Source organism: Myotis myotis, unplaced genomic scaffold (assembly GCF_014108235.1).
Source record: "Myotis myotis isolate mMyoMyo1 unplaced genomic scaffold, mMyoMyo1.p scaffold_m19_p_9, whole genome shotgun sequence".
In the NCBI taxonomy this organism is placed as follows: domain Eukaryota; kingdom Metazoa; phylum Chordata; class Mammalia; order Chiroptera; family Vespertilionidae; genus Myotis; species Myotis myotis.
This window is the reverse complement of record NW_023416401.1, coordinates 81968849-81990798: the sequence shown is the minus strand read 5'-3', so window position 1 is coordinate 81990798 and position 21950 is coordinate 81968849. Positions and strand designations below refer to the sequence as shown.

General features: G+C 49.6%; 1 protein-coding gene across 1 annotated transcript in view; it reads left to right on the top strand.

Annotated features, from left to right (window-relative positions):
• The window catches only part of PTGIS (prostaglandin I2 synthase), a 39581-nt gene that overhangs the window by 8503 nt on the left and 9128 nt on the right, over positions 1 to 21950 (top strand). Inside the window, exons 2-8 of the mRNA XM_036322935.1 lie at positions 2314 to 2437; positions 4136 to 4314; positions 6256 to 6399; positions 10113 to 10264; positions 14939 to 15120; positions 20422 to 20590; positions 21597 to 21778. Coding sequence (XP_036178828.1) covers positions 2314 to 2437; positions 4136 to 4314; positions 6256 to 6399; positions 10113 to 10264; positions 14939 to 15120; positions 20422 to 20590; positions 21597 to 21778 — 1132 coding nt within the window. The remainder of the gene's footprint in view (positions 1 to 2313; positions 2438 to 4135; positions 4315 to 6255; positions 6400 to 10112; positions 10265 to 14938; positions 15121 to 20421; positions 20591 to 21596; positions 21779 to 21950) is intronic.

Here is a 21950-nt window from a genome sequence, read left to right as displayed (position 1 = left end):
AACTGCCAGACTGGTTTCCAAAGCAGCTGCACCATTTTACATTCCCACCAGAAATATATGCATATTTCCATTTCTCCTGCACGTTCACGTTCCCTTTTTTTAAAAAATGAGGCTCATCTCAGTGGGTGTGAAGTACCGCATGGTGGTTTTGGTTTACATTTTCCCCAATGACTAATGATACTGAGCTTCTTCTCATGTGCTCACTGGCCATTTGTGTCTCTTCTTTGGCAAACTGTCCATTCAGATCCCTTGAGCATTTTTAAACTGGGTTATTTTTCTTTTCATTGTTGAGTGGTATCTTCTATATTTTCTTACCACACTCCTCACTCTGAAACGTTTGTAGGTTTTTTCCTCTCCTCTCCTCTCCTCTCCTCTCCTCTCCTCTCCTCTCCTCTCCTCTCCTCTCCTCTCCTCTCCTCTCCTCTCCTCTCCTCTCCTCTCCTCTCCTCTCCTCTCCTCTCCTCTCCTCTCCTCTTCTATCTCTCCTTACTAGTACATATGCCCAGTGAGGTCAGGGACCTTGTCTGCCCTGTTCACTGCTGTGTCTCCGGCACCCCAAATGGCGCCTGCTTCACAGTTAAAATCTGGTGAAGGAATGAATGAATCCACAGTGAAAAGAAGAGTTGGGATGACTCACTCATTCAGCAGACCGGGAGCTTTCTGCAGCCCTGTGGTTCTGATCATTCAAAGACGACATCACGGGTCCTAGCCTTGGTGTAGAGACCTCCAAGGGGTCCACTCTGAACACCGGCTCTACACCATTGCGAGGCTCCTTTTGTGATCATGATACACGTCTCCTTAACTGACAGCCCCTCTCTCAGAGGGTGGTGGGGGAGGACAGGATGAGTGCTCATATACCACGTAATACCCACTAAGTGCTTAGCCAAGGGCAGTGCCCAGTGCGGGTACAATGTAAGTTTGAATGGATTCGTTTTTATCTTGTGCTGCGTTACAAATTATTACTCACTTAGCTTAAAACAGCACCAGTTGTTAGCTCCCAGTCTGGCAGCCAGAAGCCAAGCATGGTGTAGCTGGGTTCTCTGCTCAGTTACGAGGCTGAAATGAAGGTTCAGGTGAGGCTGCCTTCCTGTGGGGAGTATCCGGGGAAGAATCGGGCTGAATTCAGGTCCTTGTGGTTGTGGGACTGAAGCCCCATTTCCTTGTTTGCTGTCAGACAAGGTCCACTCATCGCTCCTAGAGGCCACCTCCATTCCTTGCCAGGGGGCCCCTCCCATCTTCAAAGCCAGCAACAGTCTCTCCCATGCTCTGCATCTCTTTTGTCAGGAAGATCCCTGCCTCTGGAAGCCCTGTGTCCGCCTGATTAGGTCCGGCCACTAAGGAGAATTGTTCTTCCTTAAAGTCAACCGTACCGCCTACCCCCCACTCAAGGGGAGGAGTTTATACAAGGGATAGGTCATCTTAGAATTCTGCCTATCACAGTGAGCTGCAACTGTTATTAAACTCTCAGAGGAGTTGCTCTGCTCTGAGAGATGATTCTGATCTGACTATCACAAACCCAACCTTCCCACCCCCAGGCTGAGCTAGCATGTACCCCTGGGACATCCCCACAGGCCATGGGCCTGGCCTCGGGCCACCTGAGATAACTCATGCTGAGCTGGCAAGGGGCAGTCAGGGGTCAGCGATGAGACCCTTCCTTCTACTGCCTTCTCCCACCCAGCTGTGCTCTCCGGTCTCATCCTTTCTCTGTGGGCATGACAGGGAGTGTGAGATGACCAAAACCCTGGTCCATGCTGGCTCAGTCAGAGACTTCTGTACCCTTATGGTACTGGGTTCTGGAAAGCTCTCCCACTCTTAGAGAGATGGCCGCCTCCATCACCTGGTCCCCCAGCTTCTGCTCGCATCCCCCTGCAGTCCGTTCTCTACTCAGCAACCAAAGGTTCCTGAGACTAAGCCAGATCATGTCCCTACTCTTCTTCAAACCCCCATGGCGCCCACCTGACTGAGACAAAGCTAACGTCCTCACAGCTGCCTACAGGGCCCTGCACGGTCTGGCCTCAACCTCTGCTACTTTTCCTTGCTCCCTCCAATCCAGCCACACTGGCCTCTGTACTGCTATTTGAACACACCAGGCAGGATCTAACTTCAGGGCCTCTGTGCTTGTTCTTTCTAGCTGGAGGCTCCTCTTCCAGATGTCCGTGTGGCTCCCTCTCTCACCACCTTCAGGTCTTTGGTCAAATGTCTCCTCAGGGAAGCCTGCCTTACCCTTTCCATTTAACATCAAACCCCATGCCCTACACACTTGACCCTCTTCCCTGCATTATCAAATGGCGATATGCACTGTGGTTTCTGCAGGCGACCTGGCGAACCTCCCCTGGACCTGGGCAGTATCCCCTGGTTGGGCTACGCCTTGGAGTTTGGAAAAGATGCTGCCAGCTTCCTCACCAGGATGAAGGAGAAGCATGGGGATATATTTACTGTAAGTATCTCTTGGGAGGGAAGTGGATGAGCAGCTGGTCCTGTCATGCCTGATGTTTACTGATTCCTCCAACATCCATCCATATCCTAATTCACTCATTCAGCATCCAGTGGTCCCACCAACTTCCTATCCATATGTCTCTCCACTGTACACCCAATGTTTATCTAACATCCTTCTCTTAGTTATCCCTCTAGTATCTTCCCAACATTGAGCTATCCAGTCATTCAATGTCTAGGCATACTTGTACATCAATCTAACCGACTTCTATCCATTCAACTTCACCTATCCAGCAGCCACCCATCAATATGACATCTCTTCTTCTCCCTGTCTACCCAATACCTAAGTAGCACCCTTCCATACTAATAGTCACCCAACACTCATTCACATATTTCATTTCCATTAAACCTCCATCTATCCACCCATCCATCCATTTTCCTATACTAGTATACCTCTCTAACATTCAGCCAACTTTCATTTGTATATTCAATTTCCACTAACTTCCATCCTTCCACATATCTACCTGTGTTTCCATCCATCTGCCGCTATTCACCCAATATTCTGTTATTTATCCATTCCATATACATCTATTTATATCTCCATCTATGCATCCATTCAACCTCCAAACAACTATCACCCATCCATAGACCTTCCATGTGTCCTTCCAACTTCTTCTATTCATCCAACATTCATCCTTCAATCCGTTTACCCAATATCCACTTAGCATCCTGCCACACATGTACCCAATGTTCATCCAGACATTTAGTTTCCAACCAACTTCCAGCCACCTATCCATCTTTCCATCCAATATTCAGTGATCTGTCTTACCATTTATTCCCCCACCAATAGCATTATTTTCTTAGATATTGGCCTGTGTCTTATAAGGGAGTTTCATTAATGTGACTCACAGACCATCCTTTGAAAATAGGGCCAAGGCAATTTAGAATTGTGTGACCCCTGCATAGACATTTGAGGGGAAACGCCCTTACCTTTGTTTCTGCAGAATTAGAGCTCTTTCCAGTGCTGTTTCCTTCCTTTCTGGGGCAGCGTGTCACATACAGAGCTCAGCCTCCCAAAGAAGTGGGTCTTGCTTGCACATCCGCTAGCATTTACCCAACAGCATCCATATGTCCTTCCTTCCTCCCTCCCTCACTTCTCCCTTCCTTCCTTGTTTCATTCCATCATTCATTTGTCCATCCATATATCTATCCGTCCACCCATTTATAATCTATCCACTAGCATTTACCCATCAATATCCTTCTGTCTATTCATCCATCCATCCATTTATCCACCCATCTGTCTATGATGCACACACACCCATCTGCTGCCTTCTGTGGGCAGACTCCCTCCTGTCTGCTGGAGACAGGACAGTAACCAAGATAACCATGGCACGTGCTTAAGAGTGAGGTGGTTAAGAGAACAACCTTTGGTTCAAAAAAAAAAATACAGAATTCCAACTCTAGCTCTGTCACTTCTCAGCTGTGTGACCTTGGGCACGTTACGTGCCTTCTCTAAGCCTCACTTTCAGCTGTAAATTGGTGAATGATGGTCTCTACCTCCCAGGGTGGTCGTGAGTGTAGATGAAAGACCATTGTCCGTTAAGTACCGAATGGGGCCAGTGCTCGGCACAGGGTAAGCCCTTCATCCCTGAGCACTGCTGCTGTTCATAGAGGCACTCACTGTAACCTGCCAACTTCCCAGGTGCTGGTGGGGGGCAGGTACGTCACCGTCCTCCTGGACCCTCACTCCTACGACTCCGTGGTGTGGGAGTCGCGCACCAAGCTGGATTTCCACGCCTACGCTGTCTTCCTCATGGAGAGGATTTTTGATGTGCAGCTTCCGCACTACAACCCCAGCGATGAAAAGGCCAAGATGAAGCCGTGAGTGGTCAAAGACGGTACCTGCGCGTGGGCTGGGGGCGGGGGTGATCTGTTTCCACCCGCTTGTCTCCACAACAGGTGTCCAGTAAAGACATTTTGTTTTGAGAAAATAAACAGAAACAAAAGAAAAAAAACAACAACTCCTACATCTTAGGAGACAGCTCTGATTTGAGGAGAAGGCGACCAGGGTTTGGATCAGTCAGATCTAGATTCAAATCCCAGCTCTACCCCTTCCTAGCCTTGGGACTTTGGACAAGTCACTCCCCCTCTCTGAGCCTCTGTTTCCACATCTGTAAGATGAAGAGAGATGGGTGGGGTGGCTAATATTTATGAGTCCGCATTCTGTGTCAGGCATCATGCATGATCTCATTAGTCTTCACCATGCTGAAGGGTGAGTAACTTACAGCCCCATTTTATAGATGAGGACACGGCTCAGAGAAGTGACTTGTCCGGGGTCACACAGATAGGACACGGTGCAGGTCCTGAAACATAAGGAATACTTACATCAACAAGGGGGCATGTGAGCGCAGTTACTTAGTATTCATTGTGCAAACATCTGAGGACCAGCTAAGCGCTGCTCGCCATCCTAGATGCAGGGGGTGCAAAGTGATGCTAACCACCACCTGAGGACACCTACCACATGCCAGGTGTTGGATAGGCACGCTTTCATATGTGTGCAACAGCCTCAAGAGGTGGGTGCTTTTATTCTCATTTTACAGATAAGGAGTCTGAGGCTCAGAGAAGTGACTTGCCCAAAGTCTCCTGCTAGTAAGTGGCAGAGCTGAGATTTGAACCCCAGTCTCCAGGTTCCACAGCCCATTCTCCTCCACCCAACATACTGAGGAAATTAGACTCTGCATCCGTCCCTAAAGAGTCACGCAGTCTGATGGCAGTCTTTAGTGATGTGTCTCCAGAAAGAGTAACCTCCTGGTAAAGTGTCTAGAAGGCTGGGTTTTGTAAGACGGCTAAAGCAGAGGAGAGGCCAGCCGTACGAGTGAACACTGATAAGAAGCAATGCCCTGTCTGACCTTGGAGTCTTCCTGAGCCTGCGAGTCCCGGGTCCCACCATTCCAGGGGGACCATGAGAGTTCATTAGCAACAGGAGTCCACAGTTCACTGCATCCTGCCCTCCTACCCTGGAAGGACCCCAGTTTCCTCCAGTGTCTGCCCCCAAGAGTTTCTGGGAATTTCTCACAAGTTGGCATGATGTCTTCTGGGTGTGGCTGCCACATCTGTTGAAGGCTACTTTCTCTGTCGAGGACTAGGGTCTGGAATGGGGTCGGGGAAACAAGGTCAATCGCAGGCCCCTGTTTATTGAGCACTTGTGATGTGCCAGGTGTTCTCTCTTAAGCCCTTTACACCCATCATCTCACATGGGTCATGTCTACTGTTATTCCAACAATGTTCCAACTTACACATTCAAAAGCTCTTATTACCTGAAAGTTCATGGAACCCCTCTGGAGTTTTCCACTCTAGAGATATCCAAGAGCCTAGGGGTTTACTCAGTCTAAAGTGGTCCTTATCCAAGTTTATGTGCCCCGAGGAGGGACTGTGGTGGTTAGGAGTTCAGACTCTGGAGTTGGGCAGGTCAGGGTTTCAATCCCAGCTGTATCACTTGCTGGTCCGGTGACTTTGGGCAAGTCACTTCCCTCCATGTCCCTGAGTTTCTCTGCCTGTAAAATGGGTATCATAATAGTCACTATTATCCCTAGAGTTATCAAAAGAAGAATTGAGATCATTGCTTAGCACAGTAAATAGTATTGGTCGGCATTGTTAATGATGGTGGTAATAATATCATCTTGTTTAAGCCAATCTTCCAAAAGCCCCCATTGCCTACAAGGACCTGGAGCCCTGGGACCCTGAGGTTGGGGGAGGGAGGTACCCATGTGCGGATATTACCTTTAGGAATCTGCACTCTCATTTCTTTGTTCCCTGCCTCAGGACTCTCCTCCACAGAGACCTGCAGGCGCTCACGGATGCCATGTACACCAACCTGCGCACTGTCCTGCTGGGCGACACCACAGAAGCGGGCAGTGGCTGGCATGAGATGGGTCTCCTCGATTTATCCTACAGCTTCCTGCTCAGGTGCGCCCGGGCAGCCCCCCTCTCCTACACTCTCAAGTGTGACCTTTGGTGTGTAAGGGATCCACATTTTCCCTGGAGCGGTGCAGACACCATCAAGGGCTGTGACTGGTCTGAGCAATGCTGGTTTGGTCCACCCTGTCATTGTGGAGCAAACAGGTCCAGAAAGGGGCAGCTGAAACCACCCAGCAAGTTCACAGCAAAGCAATGCCCAGGTCTCCTGGCCTCTGCCTCCCTGTGTCCTTGTGTGGGCAAAGAAGTCAGAGAGGAAGCTGTGGCCTGGGGGGACGAGGGGCGAGAGATGATGTGGTGGCAGCTGGGTCTGTGTAGGCCCATGGTAACAGCAGGCACAGTTTGGGGGTCAGATGTAAGTAGACCCCTGTATCTGTAGGACCCAAGGCCTGGGCTGGAGCGCCTACCTCCTTGCCTGGCAGCCTAGGGCCTTTTCATCACCATCTAGAGCCCCTGAAATAGAAAGGGATGGATGAGTTGGATGACGGACACTCATATGGAGGTTCACATGGCCCCAAACCATGAGATGCCACCCCTTACATCCTCCTATGCAGGGCCCTGCCTCACTCAGAGTCACATCTAAGCTCTTACCCTGGCCTATAGGATCCTGCATGATCATCCCCCACCCCTCCTGCTCTCATCCCCTACTGCTGTCCCCATTGCTCTCTTCCCTGTCATCTCACCGGCCTCTTTGCTGCCCCTTGAACAGGCCAGGCATACTGTAACCTCGAGGCCTTGAAGTTTCTGTTCCCTTGCCCGAGAATGTTGTTCCCTGCGTATCTGCATGGCTCCCACCTCACTTCATTCAAGTCTCATCTTAAGTGTCACCTCCTTCAGAGAAGCTGTGTCTGACATCCCATTTAATATGACCCTCTGTTGTTACCTCGCCCCAGTCCAACTTTTTCTCTACAGCTCCTAGCGCCACCTATAGGTTATGTATATTTTCACACATTTAATTATTCCCCGTCTTCAGCCAGGTAAGGTGTTATTTTGCTGTGGAGGTACCTTAGGAAGGGCCCTCACTCCCACCGTGTGAAACCTTTTGGCCTTCTTGATGTGTCTGTTTTTGATTGCCTATTTTGGTAGAAATATATGTACAGGGAAAAGGCTCTCTGCTTTGAGAAAAGCCCCCGTGCAAGTGGGATGACAAACGGCGACAGGTGTTAAACTGCAGTGTCACGGGGACCACAGGCCTGGTGAGGGCCGCCTGACCCTGCCAGCCCATTGCTGTCTTAAAGGGGAGGCCATGACTCAACTCCTGCCTGGGGCTGCCAGGCTGGACTGGGGCTTGGGGGCCAGATTCTGCCCTTTTTCAAATTGAGATGAGGGGGAAATCCAGATTTTGTGTGAATTTTCTCAAAAGTTTAAATATATATTCAGTTTGTTTTTAGGAAAACTCTGTTGACCAAACAAAACCCGTTTGGGACTGAATCCAGTGTGCAAGCTGCCCTTTACAGCCCCTGCCCCAGGAAACAGGGCACTGGTCTGGGAAGAGGCCGGGGCCGCACGGGTTTGGGGGAGAAGGGAGAGAATTCCTTCTGGCTGATGCGGAGGCACGAGCAGGCCAGCGGGTTGGAGTCTGGGAGGAGCTCGTTCTGAGGAAGGATTGTCTTCTCTTACTCAGTGGGGTGGGCAGGTCGTGAGCCCCCCATCTCTGCCACATGGAGGCCGAGTCTGGACGAAGGGAGGTGGAAGGATGCAGGGCAAAGGGGGACAGTAGCCCGATGATCCTGTAATAGTCTCCTGAGATCAGTGTTGTCAGCATTGAGTTCTAACTATCCATCCATTCACCCACCCACCCTCCTGTCTGTTTGTCTACCCATCCACCTGCCCTTCCTCCCATCCAACCATCCATCCATTCATCCATCCAGTGACCATTCATTGGGGGCCTACTATGTGCCGGCACTGTGCAGATAAGGGACAGAGTCTGGGCTAGACAGGCCTCTCTCTCAGCCCCCAGCCTCCCTCATTCCTGCATCCACCCTCTCCTTCTCAGGAAAACCCCTCTCCTGGGAGGCCCAGGGACTAGGAGGAGCTCGAGGGGGAGCACTGGGCTTCAGTCGTGTCTCTCTGCAGAGGCCGCGGCCTGCCCCTCCCACCACATGGAAAAGTGAAAACCTGTGGCTTTCCTCCCAGGACTGAGGCCAGTGGGCCTGGGCCTGGGGCTGGGCTCCTGGAGCATTCAGAGTGGTGGGTGGTGCAAACGTTTCCTCAGGGCGCGTTCCTACAGGCGGGTGTGTGTATTTGTATGTATGTCTGTGGTATAGGTGTGTATGTTTGTGTAAGGTATATGCGTGGTGTATGTGTGTATGAGTGTGAATGTGTGTGTGTGTGTGTGTGTACATGTATACATGTACGAGGGCGCACACATGCTCCCGTGGCTCATCCTTTCTCCACACATACATCCCTGTCCTTCTCCTGTCGGACTCCTCAGGTCAAGCCCAGCCTCCTTCTCCTGGTTGCAGCCCCCACCCCCGCCCTGCATGACCAGCTAGCTCCCACCCCTGACCCCTCACATTCCAGCTCTAGAGTCCGGACCAGTGATACCTGGCGGCTCTGACCAGGCTGAGTTGCTCCCTCAGCTCCGGGCCTGTGCCCAGGCTGTGTGCTCTGCCTGAACCCCTTCCCCCTCTTCTTCCCCCTGCTCATCAGACCCTGCCTCCCTCTCCTGGTCTGTGGCTCCATCGTGCCTCATGGTCCCCCTCACTCACTCTGCTGTGGCCTCACCAGCCTCCTTGCTGCTCCTCAACACCCCATCTCCTTCCTGCCTTGGGTCGTTGGCACCCACTGTTCCCTCTGCCTCGGACCCCCTCCCTCTGCACTTTCCTGGCTGCTGATCCCAGCCTTCAGGTTTCAGCTTAATGGTGAGCCCCATATACCTCTGAGTGCCAGCTGACATATTACTTGTTCACTCGTTTCTCTTGCCTATTGTCTGTCCCCTGTCCTAGAGTGTCCGCTCTATGAGGACTTGAGGGTTTTGTCTGTTCACAGTGACTCCCTGGCCTAGAACAGTCGGGCATATAAAGGGTGTCCAAAAATTCACGCAAGAAGTAATTTTGATAGAAAACACAGGTTTATAATTAAAAATTGTAAATTTTTTATTGATTCATAAAGTATACAGTATAGAGTTATGTATGGAATAGCATATCGGGTAAATGGCCTCCATGGCTTTGCTGGCACATACGCACTCTTTTGTTGAAATTTTCCATGACCGTTTTGCATAAATGTGGCTGAATTTCGTTGATACAGCGCTCAATTTCCTCCTTCAAGGCGTGGGTGGTCGTGGGCTTGTTGGCATAAACCTTAGACTTCAAAAAACCCTGAAGAAAAAAGTCCAACGGCGTTAAATCGCATGATCTGGGCGGCCAATTCTGATCACCAAAATGGGAAATTACACGACCAGGAAATGACTCACACAGTAATTGAATTGTTTCTCAGGCTGTATGGCATGTGGCACCGTCTTGTTGAAACCAAATGTTGTCCACATCCATATCTTGCAATTTAGGCACAAAAAACTGGATTATCATGTCATAATAGCGAGCACCATTAAATTAAAATCTTGCGTGAATTTTGGGACACCCTTTAGTAGGAAAAGTAGGTGCTCTTTGGGTGTATGAATGAAGAAAAGCTTGGAGGCTGCTGTGGGGAGGGTTTGGCCGGGGATGACCAAGGAGGACCCCTCATCTGCTGTTTGCTGCCCCCAGAGCCGGCTACCTGACTCTGTACGGAGTCGAGGCCCTGCCACGTACCCAGCAGAGCCAGGCCCAGGACCGTGCCCACTCAGCCGACGTCTTCCACACCTTCCGCCAGCTCGACCTGCTGCTCCCCAAACTGGCGCGTGGCTCCCTGTCAGTGGGTAAGCACTGTGGGGACCCTGGTGGGTGGTGGGGCAGACTGAGGGACCCAGAGGGGGCATCCAAGCTCACGGTGGAGGGAGGATCTCACTTGTAAGGTGGGGAGAAGAGCAAGACCTTCCCAGAAGGTGGCTATCAGGACTGGCTGAGGTAATGAGAAAAAAACAAACACTGTTATTTCTTAGCGCTGTGTACTAGGTACCAGGTAAAATAAGCATTGTCTCACTCAGTGCTCAGAACAGCGCATCACTTCATTTCCTTTATTTGTATATTGTTAGAAACCAAACTTTAACACATTAGATTGTTTAAATGAAGAAACATTCTCTGGTTAACAACTCATAGATATAGACAGTAAAAAGTAATAATATTCACTCTTCCAAGCCCTACTTCCTGGGAACCAATTTTAACATGGTGATTTATAGCCCTTCACAGGGTTGTGTAGGAACGTTCTATTTTGCAAACAGAGACAGATATACATATCTGGAGTGTGTGTGTACTTACAAAAAGGGATTATGCCCATTATTTGCAACTCGTCTTTTTAACCTAACAATACAGATATATTTCCCTCGTCAATACAAGCATCTTCTAGGGTTTAGCCAATGAAAGTAGATAAGAGAAGTCAGTTACCAATATAAGAAGTAAAACTATCCCTATTTGCAAATGAGCAGACACTGTATCTGGAAAACCTCAGAAAATCCATGATAAAACGAGCTGAAGCAAAACCAACCAACCAACCAACAAACAAAACAACAAAAGAAGAAGAAGAATCCAGCAAAGTAGAAAGATATAAAATTAACATTAAAAAAATACAGACACATTTCCAGCCCTTACGCAGTGGTTCTCAACCTTGGCTGCCCATTAGAATCACCTGGGAATCTTTTTAAAATCCTGATTTCTGGGCCTCATCCTCCGGAAATTCTGTTTCTTTGTTTTGGGGTGGGGCCACAACATTAGTAACAAAGAAACAGAATTTCCAGAGGATGAGGCCCAGAAATCAGGATTTTAAAAAGATTCCCAGGTGATTTTAATGTGCAGCCAAGGTTGAGAACCACTGCTCTAGTGGGTTGTTATAGTTGTTTCCGTGTGTGTGTGTGTGTGTGTGTGTGTGTGTGTGTGTGCGTGTGTTAGTTACAGTATTTCATTGCACTGATATCTCTTCTGCCATCTGGTGATTTTATTTCTCAATGTTAGTTTCCTGGAAGTGGGATTGTCAGGTCAAAGGGCATATCCATTAAAATAGTTATTAGTGAGTATCACATCATCTCCAAAAGATGGAGCAATTTCTACGCCTACCCAAAGGGAAGGAGTCCACCAGATGTTATCAGTCTTTCCACGTGTTTGCTAATCTGATGGGCAGTTTGTTTTAACTTAGGTTTTCCCACAACTTTGTCAACATGCACTTGTCATCCTTTAAATCCTTGCCCATCTGATGGGTAGGAAAGGGCATCTGGCTTTCTAGGCATTTTCCTGTTGACTGAGATGAAACATGTTTTTGTGTTTCACCAGCCAATTGCTTTTTCTCCCTGAGTTGCCTGTTCATGTCTCTAAACATCTCTTTAGAGGCAAATCCTTACCTTATTGACTCCTGCCATCAATGTTGGGAGTTTGGTACCATTATACCCATTTGCAGGTACGGAAATTGAGGCTCAGAGAGGTCCCTTGTCATAGACACACAGCTGATAGGTGGCAGAGCCAGCAAAATGGAAACTTGGTCAGCCTGCAAAATGCTGAGCATAAAGAATCTGACATCCCAATGCCCATTGCTTCTCCAGGGAAGGGTGGTTTCTCCATGGCCCTGCCGCCACGCTGACGCTCCATGGAGTCTGGGTAGATGCAGGGGGGACCCACCCCTCCTTCATTCTGGGAGCAGGGGGGGGAGGGGGGGAGTTGGTTATAGGAAGGCTGCATTTTCCAGTATAGGCAGCAGGTGGCAACATTGGGAAAGGTTTCTCAGCTCCAGGCTGGAGGCTGTGGGGCAAACCTGTCCCTATCAAAATATAAAATGCACAGGCTTTTAATCCCGAACTCCCTCTGCTAGGAATTATTCCACAGACATGCTCGCATATGTCTACAGACACAACAAGATATTCATTGCCATGTTGCTTGTAACGGCAAATGCTAGAAACAACCTAAATGTCCACCAGCAGGGGCTGATGAAGTAAGTTACTCATTCACATAAAGGAAAACCATGGGACCATAGAACAGAAAGGGTGAACTGCATGTGCTGCTAGAGGACTGAATCCGCTATTATGACAAAGGCGCGGGACAGCGGGTATATTGTGCTTTTTACCTTTCTTCAGCTTTATTGAGGTATGATTGACAACCAGAACCGTGTGAGTTTAGGGTGTATTGCATGACTTGACCTACATATTTTGTGAAATGATTACCACAATGAGTTTAGTTGACATTCATGTTTCCTAAAAATGTGAGAAGATGTATAGATTTTTTATTCTGGAAAGGCTGAGATGGGATGGAGAGAAACTTTTATAGTATACACATTTGAACTTTTAGAATTTCTCTTTTTTTAATTATTATTATTTTTTACCATGTGCATGCATTATTCCTCTGCTTTTAAAAGATATAAATATGTTTTAAAAGAAAATTGACCCTCTTGGGGACTTTACTCCATTGAGTCTGGTATTTCTCTTACAGGAGGGCAGTGGGGGCAAGGGGCAGTTAAACAGAGCCCTAAGCTAAGCAAAATGTTCCTTTCTAGAACATTCATTTCACTGGATTATTGGGGAGGGGTGCTATTTTATTTGAATTTTTTTTTTGGGGGGGGGAGGCATTTTTATATTAAAGAATCAGAGAATCTAATACAAAAACCTAATTCATGTTAAAGGGAAAATGCAGACTTTGAAGGCCTGTCTCCCTAAGGGGCAGAGGCACTTTTGAGGGAAAACTTGAGAGGCGCTTAAGCCTAGGACCCTCTTTTTACAGATGGAAAGATCGAGATCCAGAGATAGACAGGGCCTCAACCAATTCCACACAGCATGGGAGGTCTGGGATTCGAACCTGCTTCTCCTTGGAGAAATGTCTATTCAAGTTCTTGGTCCATTTTTGGAATTGGTATTGTTTGGGTTTTTGTTTTTGTTGAGTTGCAGGAATTTTTTTAATATATTCTGGGTACTAGATCCCTATCAGAGAGATGATTTGCAAATATTTTCTCCTCTTCTGTTGTCTTTTCCCACTGTGTGGCTTTGTAAAGTCATCCTTAAAAGCAGTGTTTACAGTGACATTCAAGGTTTGCAATTGTGCTGTCCAACCTGAAAGAATGCCACCCATTTCTAAATCTGTGTTAAACTTCTGTGCCTGCTTTTTTTAACTATTTCCTCAGATGACCCCCACACACATCCAGAACCAGCATCCACTGAGGTGGCTGCAAGCTTCCTGCACCCTGCACTCACCTGTTTCAAATCTCCGCAGGCGCGGGCCCACCCGCAGCGATTCTGACAAGACTGGTCTATGGTGGGACCTGGGCATGAGATTTAAAAGCTCCCAAGCGATTCTCCAGTGCCCAAGAAAATAGTGTATTCCAGATGAACAATTGGGCTCACTGCCTGTTATTTGAAAATGTAACTAATATACTTACAAAAATAAGGTTAGCCTACATTGAACACCCTTTTAAACACCTGTGCATGCAGCCTGCTCAGAGCCACTCACTGGATGGGTCTTCCAACACTGCTTTGTGCCTCAGAGAGAGTTCCTAGAACTTTGGAATTTCGTAGCAATCCAAAGCAACTTCCATCTTCCAAGGGGCGATTTTGGAAAAACCAAATCTTATACTTGTGCAAATATATGTAAATATAGCACCTTGTAGCATTAACAGAATATTTAAATCGTGAGCACCTGGCTTTATTCTCTCAACAGTCTGCCCTTGTGGGCCCATCACCTTGCTTTATAAACTAGAGCACAACGCACCATTGTTTATTTGATAGGGATGCAAATGAGTGATTTGTGGGCCAAAGTTGACTTTTCGAGATGCTTGTGTGACCTGCACAGTGATTAAAAACTTCTTGCTTATATGCTGACCGTAAAAAACATAAAAAGATTGCACATGAACACCTGGATTTTCAGCTTCTTCTGTAATCTAAACTCCCTGCTAGGGACCGATTGGCCAGGAGGCAGGGGCGGAGGGGAGTAGGGGGCGGGGCTCTGGTGGTGGCGCTGAGCAGAGGCTGCCCCTAGTCCCCTGTTCCCCACAGCGCCTGCCTGGCCCTCCTCCCTCCTTTATTTTACCTGCCTTCCCTGGAGGTAGTTAAATTTGAGACCTCAGACCGAACTGTCCCCTCTTGATGGCAGTTAGCTTGTTTGCGATGTCTCCGAATGAAGCTGTGCTGAGTCTGGGGAATGCGGCTTGGTGTTTCATGTTCGTTCCCCTGCTGTGTCAAGAACCACCATTCGTTTAACACATATTTATTGAGTTACCATGAGCCAGGTGCTCGGGACACAGAGGTAAATCAAACAGACAAGGCCCATTGCTCCTGTTCGCTGCCGGTGAGATAAACAATAAGTCAACATTTAAAGGGCTTCCCTGTAGCCACTTTCCCACAGGAACTCCCCACCCCCATGCAGTGCCACCCAGAAGACCCTTGGCCTCATGGGAAGTCAGGGCTGGGTGGCCCTGGGCGGGGGGCGGATCTGTAACGTCCACCCCCTATGCTCTATCCCTGCAGGGGACAAGGACCACGTGGGCAAAGTCAAAGGTCGCCTGTGGAAGCTGTTGTCCCCAGTCAGGCTGGCCACCCGGGCCCAGAGGAGCACCTGGCTGGAGAGTTACCTGCTGCACCTGCAGGAGATGGGTGTGTCGGAGGAGATGCAGGCGAGGGCTCTGGTGCTGCAGCTCTGGGCCACACAGGTGGGCATGGCGTGCGAGCGGGGGCACGCAGGTGTGCGTGTGTGGTTGTGTATCTATGAGTTTGTGCCGGCTTATAGGTATGCCTTAGTGAGTGTGTACCAGCTCCCTGACTCTCTGTGAAACAGTATCATGAACATGATCATTCACGAAGCCGAGTGAGGAGGGGGAGTGGACTGAGGGACAAGATCATAAAGGTCCTGTGGATCCTGGTAGGTAAAGAATTGGGTTTTCCTCTGGGTGAGTTGGGAGCCCTGGGAGGTTCTGAGTAAAGGAGGACAGGACCTGAGGAGTGAGGACCTGCAGGGAGACCATGGTGGCAGGACCAGGTGGGGGCCATGAGAGTGATGAGGATGTGGAAAGATTCTGGAAACCAAAGGAACACAGCACCAGTGCGTTTAGTAATGGAACAGGTATTGGGGTGAGGGAGAGCCTGGCTCCTGCCCTCCCCCTACCCCAGAGCCCCCCTCCTTCTCTTGGCCCCACCTCAGCGATGACAGTTGCACAGGCTGACATTTCTGGGTAATTCCTATCCCATCGACTCGCAAGTTATTTTTAGTTTTGTCTCAGAGCCATTAACCGTCCTTGGAGGCAGAGGCTGGCAAGAGGTGGGGGCCCCATTAGTGCCTAATAACATATTTATGGGCAGAGATTGGAGCTACAAACTATTCCCAGAATCCCTTGTGGAAATGACCTCTGTCAGCAGAACTGGACGCTGGCCTTGAGTGACAGGCGGTCCGGGGAACAGCTTCCGTCAGGGCCGGGAAAACTGGGCAGGAGTTGGGGACAGGACATCCTCTGAGGTTGAGTTATGGCAGCATCCAAAATTCAGGCACGGGGGAAGACCCTTCGAGAACACAGGTCTGGAGAGCAGGGGCGAGGCACTGTGTAGCCCAGTGGTTTCAGGCGCAGGCTCTGTGACTGACCTGCCACTTCCTGGCAGGCGAGCTGCTTAACCCTTGGTGCCCGGGTTTACTCCTCCTTAGGAGGGAGATGACAGTACCTTCCTCAAGATCGTGATGAGGGAGTGATACATGTGAGACCTGTAACTGCTTGGCCGGTAACTAGAGCTCAATAAACGTATTCCACAGATATTCAGTGAGGTCCCGCTGTGTGCCAGGCACCCTTCTAGAAGCTGGGGGTAGAGCAGTGAGCAGAACCAAGATTCCTGCCATTTAGAGCTGCATTCTGGTGGGAGAAGACAGACTGTTAATAAAAAGTAGGTAAAATGTACTAGAGGGAATGAATTCTGTGGAGAACCACTAAAACTGGGGAAGGGATTAGCAGAGGAGAGTGAGGAGGGCCCACTCTATATAAGATGGTCAAGAAAGGCCTCACCAAGAAGGTAACACCTGAGTGGAAACTCGAAGGAAGTGGGGAAGCGAGTCATGTAGCTATAATAGAATGAGGGCATCCAGGCAGGGGGGACTGCACGTGCAAAGGCCCTGAGGTGGGGATGAAGGTGCCAGACCACTCAGGGCCCTGTAGGCCATGGGGAGGACTTTGGCTTTTACTCTGAGATGGGAACACCTTGCAGGCTCTGAGCTGAGGAGCAACATGGTCTGTCTTCTGCTTTCAGGGAGTCATTCTGGTTGCATTGCTGAGAAAACTGTAGTTGGAGGAAGTGGAGGCAGGGAGACTAGAGAGGAGGCCACTGCAATATCCAGGCAGGAGAGGATGATGTTAGACCAGAGTGCAGGGGAAGCGTGATTGGATTCTGGATGTATTTCAAGGTAGAGCCAATGGGATTTGCTGTTGGCTGGGACATTGGGAGTGGGTCTAATCAAGGATGGCTCCAGGTTTGGGCCTGAGTGGTGGGAAGAATGAAGTTGCCATTAACAGGTGAGGTAGGTGGTAGAAAGAACAAGTTTTGGGGGAGAAAATCAGGAAGTAGGTCTTGAGTGTGCTGAGTTTGAGATGGAGAATGGTGGGGGGTGGAGTGATACCTAAATTAAAGAGTCTGGGGTTCAGGGTTAAGGTCTGGGCTGTGACATTCATTTGGGAGTTGTCAGCGTAGGCCTGTTGTTGAAACCACTGGCCTGGAGATCACTGAGGGTGACGTTGGATGGGGAGGGGGACCAGGCTCTGGGCCTCTCCAGTTTGGGATGGAGAAGATGAGGGAGAGCCAGCAAAGGAGACTGAGTAGGAGGTGCCAGGGGGTGGGACCGGGATGGAGCGCCACCCAGAGGCCAGGATGGAAAGTATTCCAAGGGGTTGAGAAATGGTAGCTGCGATTGCTATTGTCAGGTCAGAATGGAGGCACGAATGATCATTTCAGAAGCTCTCAAACACTTTACCACATGCCATGTGCCAGCCAGCCTGTTGAGTACTTTACAGACATCATCTCGCAAAAGCTCCCTGAGTCCAGAGCCCCAAAGCCTGGAATCAGGCTGATGGAGGGGTCAGTGGGAAATGCCTGCACCCAGGGACCTATAGGAGAAGCCGGTGGCCTGAGACCCAAGTCCAGGCAGGGGAAGAGGCCCGATCTAAGGGGGTGTGCGTTGGGGTGGGCAGAGGAGGAGAATCCCAGCAGGGCCCAGGCTCCCCTCAGCTCTGGGCCTTGGACTTTGTCTTCAGTGGGAGGGAATGATGCTAGACTACAAGTGACCTCCTGGGTGAATGGGCAGCGAGTTCAGAATCTCTTATGATTGTCTGAGCACACAGACGCGTGTGCACCCACACTCGCGCACTCACACGCATCTGTGCAGGTGGGTGAAGGGTGGTCTTTGTCACCTCCCCAACTTGCCACAGCTTTTTCCTGAAAGCAGAGGTAACTGAGCAGCCTGGTGTTCCACTCCTGCTTTGTAACTAATGAGCCATGGCCCCCATCTGACCATCCTGGCAAACGGAAGTGGCCTCAGCGCTGAGTTAACCCGAAGCTGAATTATTTATTGCCTGCATTCCCCCGGCTATTTGAGTGATGGACAGCAACTGACCTTGCTTGTCTCCGCTGGACCTGAGATGCGGGAGGAAACCTCAGAGAGAGTCCCGGGTCCCCACTTGTTCTCCAGCCTGGAGGAGGGGCCCGCGGGAGGGAGGAGCCTCTCTGAGCACCTGTTCTGTGGCCGCTGGCATCCAGGCTCAGTGGGCCTGCTGCTATTGGAGCAAAAGGGAAGTCCGGAGGCCCAGAGGAGAGAGTGACTTGTCTGGAGTGACAGGGAGTGGGGAGCTGGGATTTGAACCAAACTCTGCCTGGTCCCAGTCAGGGCTTTGCCAGCCCACCTTCCATCCAAGCTGACTTGCAGGCCCCAGCCCAAAGGAACACAGATGTTCAGTTGACAAATACCATGGAGCCTCTCCTACATGCTGGGCAGTGGGCAGGGACTAGGCCAGTGATGGCGAACCTTTTGAGCTCGGCGTGTCAGCATTTTGAAAAACCCTAACTTAACTCTGGTGCCGTGTCACATATAGAAATTTTTTGATATTTGCCACCATAGTAAAACAAAGACTTATATTTTATATATTTAAATGCCATTTAACAAAGAAAAATCAACCAAAAAAGTGAGTTCGTGTGTCACCTCTGACACGCGTGTCATAGGTTCGCCATCACTGGACTAGGGAGTGCTTAGTTTTCTTGTTCAGCGAAAGGTGTGACAATGGTGTGTCCTTAGTGGGGGAATTGAATAAGGGAACAGGGTACCTCCTTGGCACTGAAATCATCACGGCAGCTAAAGAAAAGGACAGAAAATCCGTTTCACCGTCACTGATGCTTTGGTGCCTTTGTTTACTGCCTTTTTTGTGTGTCTTTTTTCTGTGGTTAAGATCATGTAGTTTTTTAGTCCCGCTTTTAATTTGCCCTAACACTGTGTCGTGGACATTTCTCCGCGTCCTTGCAGATCCCTATAAAAATCATACACAGTGAAAAGCCAGTTTCCCCCCTCCTCTCCCTCCCCTCCCATCCCTCCCATCCTCCCAGCTGCTGTCCCAGAGGCAACCTCGGTTGCCAGTTATCTGAGTCTCCTTCCCGAGCCGGTCTGTGCTTCTTCACATACGTCCCCTTTAAACACGCACACCGTGGTGGCACGCTGAGCCTGCTCTGCATCTCGCTGTTTGCTTGCTTCCGGGAGCCTTGCCTATAGTCCTATTGGTACCCACAGAGCCGGCTTCTTTGCAACGACTTCCTGTTGGGATGATCACCATTGATCTCATTGATCTCCTATTGATAGACATTGAGGTTGCTTCCAATCTTGCTGTTCCAACAGCACCATGGTAAATATCCCTGTGCAAATAGCTTTTTGTCCACATGCAACTATGTCTGTAATAGAATTACTGGGCAAACATGACATTTAGTGACTGTTTAATATTCCATTGTTACTAAAGATTGGATAGGACAGTCATTTATGGTACACAAAGATCTTCCCCCCAGGTGAGGTTAGTTGGTATTCACCCATGCCTCATTTAAGGGTGCCCCATGCACATTGTAGCCACATGCTACACACCTGGGTATTAAAATGTTCAGCCAAAGCTAACGTCTTAGAGCAAGAAATTCCATCCATTTTCCTAATTATTTAGCTATTGAGAAGTTTTAAATATTTTTTCAATCCATTAATAGCTTTCATAATCATCATTGATCATTGCTACTTCACTTTATATGTACACAATACCCACATATTTGAAAGCAAATATTCAGATATTGTATGTTTGCTGCACCCTTACTTAACTCACATGTCTGTGGGCCTGCTGGGCATCAGCTGGTCTTGACTGGGCTCAGCTCTATTCCATGTGTCTCCCATCCTCCTCTTGGGACAAGTGGGCGAGGCAGGCAAGTGGAAACACAAAAGGTCTCTAAAGGCCTAGACCTACAGCTGCTGTTCTGTTGATTCTGCCTCATTCTATTGGCCAGAGCAAGTCACATGACTGAGCCCCAAATTCAAGGAGTGGGGAAATACACTCTGCCTCTTTAATGAAACGAAGTGCACAGTCACAGGGATGCCACCAGCCTCAGATATTAACAGTAATCTTAATTGACATACTCTGTTACTACTATTGATGCTTCTTTTTTTATTTTGCTGATTAGCTATGAAAATTACCTATGTGACCTCATATCAATGATCTTGCTCAAGGTCAGGGATGCCAGAAATAGCCTGGAAGTAGCCATTGGGCTATGCCAAACCACACTCCAGTTCTTGGCCCTGTCCTGAGGTGAAGATAGACATAGGTCATGCCTAGATGTTTGGCAGGGGTGGGAACACAGGCCTCCTGACCCCTGCCCCTTGACCAGGGCTGTGTCCATGGCATAGACCATTCAGCTTACACCCCAGGTTTGCTGTCTCGATGGTACAACAGGGGCTCTTCTCATTGCAGGGGAACATGGGTCCAGCTGCCTTCTGGCTTCTGCTCTTCCTCCTCAAGAATCCCGAGGCCCTGGCTGCCGTCCGTGAAGAACTCGAGCATGTCCTCTCTCGAGCAGAGCAGCCTGTCTCACAGATGACCACCCTCCCACAGAAGGTTTTAGACAACATGCCTGTGCTCGGTGAGATGGCCAGACCCTTCAGACAACCCCAGGCTGGGTCATCATGGCCCCCTAGGGTCTCCCCCACATGAGCTCCCGTCGTCCAGGGTCCATCAGTGTCCTCTGACCTAAGGTCCCCCTGAGCCTCCTGTCTTCTTAGACTTGGCATCTCCATGCCTCAGTCTCAGCTGTGCATAGGCTCAGTGGGAGGTTTTAGGTTGCAAATGGCAGGAAACCTAACTTAAACTGGCTGGAGCACAAAGAGGACTTTATTTGGGGCAAGAAACTAAATAGTCCAGAAGTATTTAGCTTCAGGTACAGGTGGATCCAGGTGCTCCAACAATGCCCCCAGGATTCAGTCTTTCTCCATCTCTCAGCCTTGTTTTCTGCTGGGTTGGCTCCAGTCTCAGGCTGGCAAGAGGGCCACCAGAAGCTCCAAGCTGACGTGTTCTTGCCCTGTGAGCACGTGCCTCTCTGCAGCATTCCTACCCAAAGTCCCAGGAATGTGTCTCATTGGCTCTCTTTGGGTCATATGCCTATCTTGAACCAATCATAGGGTTCAGAGGGTTGGAAATATGCTCTGATTGGCCACACACAGCCCAATCCCAGCAGTTGGGAGTGGAATCAACAGTCCAACCCCTGAGAGTGGGAGAGGGCTGGTCCCCAGAGGAAAACCAGGGTACTGTTTCCAGAAAGGGACTGACTGTATGCTGGGCAGGCAGAAACAACCAATACTGATGGTCCTGCTCTCTCCCTAGTCTTCTCTGGTATCTCTCTGGTCCCCACCTCCCCTCATTGTCTCTCTTGGGATTAGACCCAAATCCTCAAGTCTAAGATCTCTGAGGGACCATAGCAATAACACCTCATGAACTTGCCTTTTCGGCCTGACTGTGGGCAAGTCATGCTCCCTTTCTGAACCTCCTCACCTTCCTCTATAAATGTCTTGATGCTACAACATGTCCTAGGGGGTGGCATTTAAATGGGTAGAGGACGGCTGCTGACTCTTCCTTGTACCTGCCCCGTGCAGAGAGCGTGCTGAGTGAGACCCTCAGACTCACGGCCGCGCCCTTCATCACCCGAGAGGTTGTGGCGGACATGGCCATCCCCATGGCAGATGGGCGGGAATTCTCCCTGCGACGCGGCGACCGCCTCCTCCTCTTTCCATTCCTGAGTCCCCAGAAGGACCCAGAGATCTACACAGACCCAGAGGTAAATGCCATGTTATAGAGACCGTGGGGAGAAAGTGGCTTCGGGACCGGCCAGATCTGAGCGGCATCCTAGCTCTGCTTTTTGCTGTGTGACCTTGTCACTGTTCGATTCCTGGTCAAGGCACATGCCTGGGTTGTGGGTTAGATCCCAGTGTGGGGCGTGCAGGAGGCAG